Source organism: Aedes albopictus, chromosome 1 (genome assembly GCF_035046485.1).
Source record: "Aedes albopictus strain Foshan chromosome 1, AalbF5, whole genome shotgun sequence".
Taxonomy (NCBI): Eukaryota; Metazoa; Arthropoda; class Insecta; order Diptera; family Culicidae; genus Aedes; species Aedes albopictus.
This window is the reverse complement of record NC_085136.1, coordinates 69,905,199-69,910,930: the sequence shown is the minus strand read 5'-3', so window position 1 is coordinate 69,910,930 and position 5,732 is coordinate 69,905,199. Positions and strand designations below refer to the sequence as shown.

The window sequence follows — 5,732 nt, the reverse complement described above, 5'->3', positions numbered from 1 at the left end:
GTTTGTCTCACCGGTGTCGTCGATGTATGATGCATCATCTGGTGGAGTGACTTCGGTACAACTTGTCCCGTTACAAAACCGCCGCCGACGCCGGAACCATGGAGAGCGATTGTTTTACGTGCGGTCAAAAAGCCGAAAAGTTCTTCCCAATCGCCGATCCCGGAGGGGAGGAATCCAAGCGCAACATCCGTCTGGTCATGTGCCAGCATTTTTGGTTCAAGGTGAGTGAAATTATTCTTCGATGATGATATTCGTGTGGTCATTGACTGTGTGGATTGCAGGCGGATGACCTGAAGAGCGCGATCATCTGCGAGCTATGCTGGGACAAGGTCGATGAGTTCCACCGGTTCTACCAGGAGGTGAAGACACTGCATGAGGATCGCGAAGATTCGAAACCGTTGTCGGATTTCATCAAACAGGAAGAGATTGAGATCGAAGCGTGCGTTATTCCTGGAATCTACCCGGTGGTGGCGCTGAACGTCGAGGAAACAGCGAAGGAGGAAGAAACCGAGGAGTGCAAGTCGGAGGCTTCCGATAGATGTAGTGATGTGCCCTCGGCGGTGTCAGGCGACAGTTGTTCTCCAGTTAGAAAACGTCGACGGACGGGTAAAAGAGAACAAAAGAAAAAGAGTTCTGGGCCCAGAATCGTTCGCAAGAGGAAGAAGGTTTCGCCGGAACAGCAGAAAGCAGAGGATGATGTCATCAAGAAGCATAGGCCTTATTTGTGCGAAGACTGCGTGGTGGAGGAATTTGAGGACTTCGATTCGATTCGTCGACACACGGTGCAGAATCATGACAAGCCGTACATCATATGCTGCGACAATCAGTACCGGACCCGAGCAATACTCTACCAGCATGTGCAGAGCGTGCTGAACCCACAGTCGATCCAGTGCGAGCTTTGCTACCGAACGTTCAAATTCCAGAGTGGGTACGACCGGCATAAAGAGGAGGTTCACGCCGATGAACATCTGCTGATATTCAAATGCGATCGATGTCCGAAAAGTTTCCCCAAGCAGAAGCTGCTGAAGAGGCACCTGAACGAGCATGAAACATTGGAGAAGGAGAAGGCCAAATGCGAAGTGTGCGGTAAATGCTTCCGAACACAGCTGCATATGAAACGCCATGTGACGCAAGTCCACGAGAAGATATTCGAGTTCATGTGCGAGATTTGCTCGAAGGGATTCATGAAGCGTTCGGAGCTGAAGGATCACCGCCAGTACCACGAGCTGACGGCGGACGAGATGAAGAAGCAGTGTCCCATTTGCAACAAGTGGCTGAAGAACCTCCGGTACTGGAAACGCCACGTGGGTCGGCACCAAAACGAGGGGGAACACAAGTGCGAACAATGCAATCACGTTTCGGTCAATCTGGTGTCGCTGAAGCTGCACATCGAGCGGAAGCACGGACCGAACATCAAGAAGTATGTGTGTGACCTGTGCGGCAAGGAGTACTCGCGGCCGGTCACGCTGAAGGAACACATTGCCAATGCTCACACGGGGAAACCATTGTACCAGTGTCAGTTCTGCGACAAGAGTTTCTTCTCCAATGCGACGATGTATGCCCACCGGAAAAAGGACCACCCACAGGAGTGGCTGCAGGATCATAAGGCGAAGTATGCTAATAGTGCGGAACAGGGTGAAGCAGGTAACGGAAGTGGGAACTAGTATGTTTGCGACTTTTGATTCCTCATTCGATTAGTTTGTTAGGTTCCTTGTTTAAGCTAAGAACACGAAATAACAATAACATGTTACTTACTATAAGATTACAAAATATACAAGAATGGTGCAACCTCAAAACGTGTTTAAAACTTTTAATGAACGTTGTATAAGCTTTCATCGAGCGATAGATGATGCACAGTAAAGGCTGGGTATGCTGCGCAATTCAGATCCCATTGTGATCCACTAGCCTCTGCCTAGCAACTCCTATCCCTACCTCCTCGTGGTACCGGCCGGAAACTATGAGCAACCTTAGGGAAGATCGGGTAACCAACCCCGGTGGGAACTTTGTCGTAGGCTGACAGGGAAGGGGGAGTTTGCTTCGGCAAACCTGAGCGTCTGTTCTCCAGGAGGAGCGACTCACAACAGCTTCTGATCCCCGTGTTAGGGGCGGCTGATCTACGTCCGAGTGCCAGGGAAGAACTCTAAGCTCAACTGTGCACTATGGTCCTCCGGAAAGTAGGGGGTTGGTGTCAGGCCCTACGAGCCAGCCGTAAAAAACATTGTAGCGGAAAATCAGCAACAGAATAATACGAACCGAGACCAACGGAAACGACCCCAGCGAACAAAAAGGACTTGCGATTGGAAACTCGGTACGTGGGACTGCCGATCTCTGAGCTTCATTGGGAGCACCCGCATACTCGCCGATCTACTGAAGGACCACGGGTTCGGCATCGTAGCGCTGCAGGAGGTGTGTTGGACAGGATCTATGGTGCGAACGTTTAGAGGTAATCATACCATCTACCAGAGCTGGCGGCAACACACGCGAGCTGGGAACAGCTTTCATCGTGATGGGTGATATGCACAGGCGCGTGATCGGTTGGTGGCCGATCGACGAAAGAATGTGCAGGTTGAGGATCAAAGGCCGATTCTTCAACTTCAGCATAATAAACGTGCACAGCCCACACTCCGGAAATAAAATGACAAAGACGCATTTTACGCGCGGCTCGAACGCTAGTACGACCGCTGCCCAAACCACGACATCAAGATCATCATAGGAGATTTAAACGCTCAGGTAGGCCAGGAAGAAGAATTCAGACCGACGATTGGTAAGTTCAGCGCCCACCAGCAGACGAACGAAAACGGCCTACGACTCATCGATTTCGCCGCCTCCAAAAATATGGCCATACGTAGCAACTTTTTCCAACACAGCCTCCCTTATCGTTACACCTGGAGATCACCACAGCAGACGGAATCTCAAATCGACCACGTTCTGATTGACGGACGGCACTTCTCCGACATTATCGACGTCAGGACCTATCGTGGCGCAAACATCGACTCCGACCACTATCTGGTGATGGTCAAACTGCGCCCAAAACTCTCCGTCATCAACAATGTACGGTACCGGCGACCGCCACGGTACAACCTAGAGCGACTGAAGCAACCGGATGTCGCCTCAGCATACGCGCAGAATCTCGAGGCCGCGTTGCCAGACGAGGGCGAGCTCGATGAGGCCCCTCTAGAGGACTGCTGGAGTACAGTGAAAGCAGCCATCAACGACGCAGCCGAGAGCACCATCGGGTACGTGGAACGGAATCGACGGAACGAATGGTTCAACGAAGAGTGCAGAACGGTTTTGAAGGAGAAGAACGCAGCGAGGGCTTTAATGCTGCAGCAAGGGACCCGACAGAATGTGGAACGTTACAAACAAAGGCGAAAACAGCAGACCTGCCTCTTTCAGGAGGAAAAGCGCCGCACTGGAAGAAGCGAAGTGTGAAGAAATTGAAGTGCTGTGCCGTTCCCAAGAAACACGGAAGCTCTATCAGAAGCTCTACGCATCCCGCAACGGATTCGTACCGCGAGCCGAAATATGCAGGGATAAAGACGGAGACCTCTTGACGGCCGGACGTGGGGTGATCGAAAGGTGGAAGCAGCACTTCGATCAGCACCTGAATGGCGTGGAGAACGTAGGCACGGGAGACCACAGCAACGGAGGAAACGACGACGCTAGTGCAGCGGAGGACGGAAATGAACCAACTCCCACGCTGAGGAAAGTTAAGGATGTCATTCACCAGCTTAAAACCAACAAACCAGCTAGTAAGGACGGTATCGCAGCTGAACTCATCAAAATGGGCCCAGAAAAGTTCCGGGGAACCGAACAGGTACCGAAGCTGTGGAAAGACAAATCCGGCCCTCCCTAATACTTATGACACACATGTGATACAAGAATCACTGTACAATTGCGCTTGAAATGAGTGCCATACTGAAAATTCTCTCAGTTCAAGTCAGTCTTGTCAGAATTTTCTTGACACTGCGTACCGTTGTACAGGAATCACACTCGTATCACATGTCTGTCCGGGGTATAAGACGTCACTAGCTACCTTTCACCATACTCAGGCTTTCGGATCAACCGGAAATATACGGACATCCTCCACGTGCCACATCTGCTTCAACTTCTCCGCTAGGTCGTGGTGCTGTGTTATCTTACCGGATTGGACTTTGATTGGACATTATGGTTTAACGGTACAGCGATGTCGAATACCCGCTTCATCCTTTTGTCGTAAACCACAATATCGGGCCTGTTGGAAAGGATGAGGACGTCCGTAATGATCTTGCGATCCTAGTACAGCTTTATGCAACTATTTTTCAGAACCAGGTCCGGCTGGTATTTGTAGTAGGGTATAAATCTCTCGATTTTGCTTTGAAGCAAGCTGTAGGTGTATAATCTTGACAACTTCATGGTCCCTCTCATGCTGCACATACGAGAATACTTTTGAGATAGTTGAGAAATAATAGTAATTCTTTTAAATCGAATCCTCACAGATCACGTAATCGATGCATCATCAGTAGAAGGAGTTCTCAACTTTTTTCAACCAATAAAACCCAATTTTAAAATACGTCTTTACATTTACCTTAGACTGAAGCTCTTCAGAACAACTAAGCTAACTCATGCTGTCGCCATCGCCTTCAGCTTCCTCCGCCCTGGCATACCTAACCCTTCTTGCTTCCAGCCACTGTTCCAAGTGTGCCCTTTTCTTATGGCCGTGCCTGTTGGCGTTCGAAAAAAACGTCTGTTCGCAAAACTCACACCGGTACAACGGTTCCCCCGTATGGGCACCGGCAGTGTGCTCCCTCAACCTCAGTCTCGTCTTATAGTGCTTGCCACACTGGTCGCAATCGTAGTTTCTGTTTCGTTTCCCATGCCGACGTTCCTTGTGCTCCTTCAGCGATGGCAAATTGACCGAAACGTGCTCGCACTGGTCGCACTTGTACGCTCCGTCGCTCTGGTGCCGCTTCACGTGCTTATGCCAGGCCACCTGATTCTTCAGCCACTTGTTGCAAACTTCGCACTGTTTTTTGACGTGGTCGTGCATGTTGACCTGATGCTGTCTGAGCTGGGCGGCTTTTGCGAATATTTTAGAGCAGATTTCACAACTGTGTTTCTTCGTGTGCACTCTAGTGATATGCTTCTGCAGGTTGATTTTTGTTCGGAAACATATGCCGCATATGCTGCACTTGGGCATTTCATTACCCAGCGTTTCGTGTTCTTGCAAGTGCTGTTTTAACCTCTTAGGATCGGTATACGTCTTTGGGCACTGGTCGCAGTAGTGCTTGCCCTGCAGTGGATTTAACGGATGAATATTTTTCTTGTGCTGTTCCCTTGCCCGTAAGGTAGTAAAAGTAACCGTACAAATGTCACATTTGAATGCTTCTGGGTTCGAATAGTTTAGCACATGCTGGTACAGCATCTGTCTAGAACGAAATTGCAAGTTGCAGCATGCGATGTTAGCTTTACCATGAACAGCGTTCATGTGGCGAAGAAACGCATTGAACTTTTGAAATTCTTCGGTACATTCGGCACACTCGAAGGGCAAATGTTGTTTGATAAAATCATCTTCTGTGCGTCGTTGCTCATCAATCATTTTTTGCTTCTCGTGTTTTTGAATCTCTTCGTTGGATGGCATTCTAATCGCTGAACTCTTCACGGTATCCTCGGTTGCCTCGGGTGACTGAAAAGTTCCCTCCTCAGTCTCCAGCTTGTACTCCCGGTCTACCTCATCTGAGCAACTTTCCGAA

The 5,732-nt window shown here is 49.7% G+C and overlaps 2 protein-coding genes across 2 annotated transcripts; one reads left to right on the top strand and one right to left on the bottom strand.

The window, feature by feature from the left end:
* Positions 1-1,825, top strand: LOC115269087 (transcription factor grauzone). Its single transcript, XM_029877433.2, has 2 exons — positions 1-221; positions 282-1,825. The coding sequence occupies exons 1-2, from the start codon at positions 99-101 to the stop codon at positions 1,662-1,664; spliced, it is 1,506 nt and encodes a 501-aa protein (XP_029733293.1). The 5' UTR covers positions 1-98; the 3' UTR covers positions 1,665-1,825.
* A 2,709-nt stretch (positions 1,826-4,534) lies between these two features.
* Positions 4,535-5,551, bottom strand: LOC115269066 (transcription factor grauzone; the record flags this gene model as incomplete). Its single annotated transcript, XM_062845205.1, is given in 1 exon segment — positions 4,535-5,551. A coding segment is annotated over 1 exon segment (954 nt), but the record flags the coding sequence as incomplete, so codon positions are not given.
* Positions 5,552-5,732: the final 181 nt, after the last annotated feature.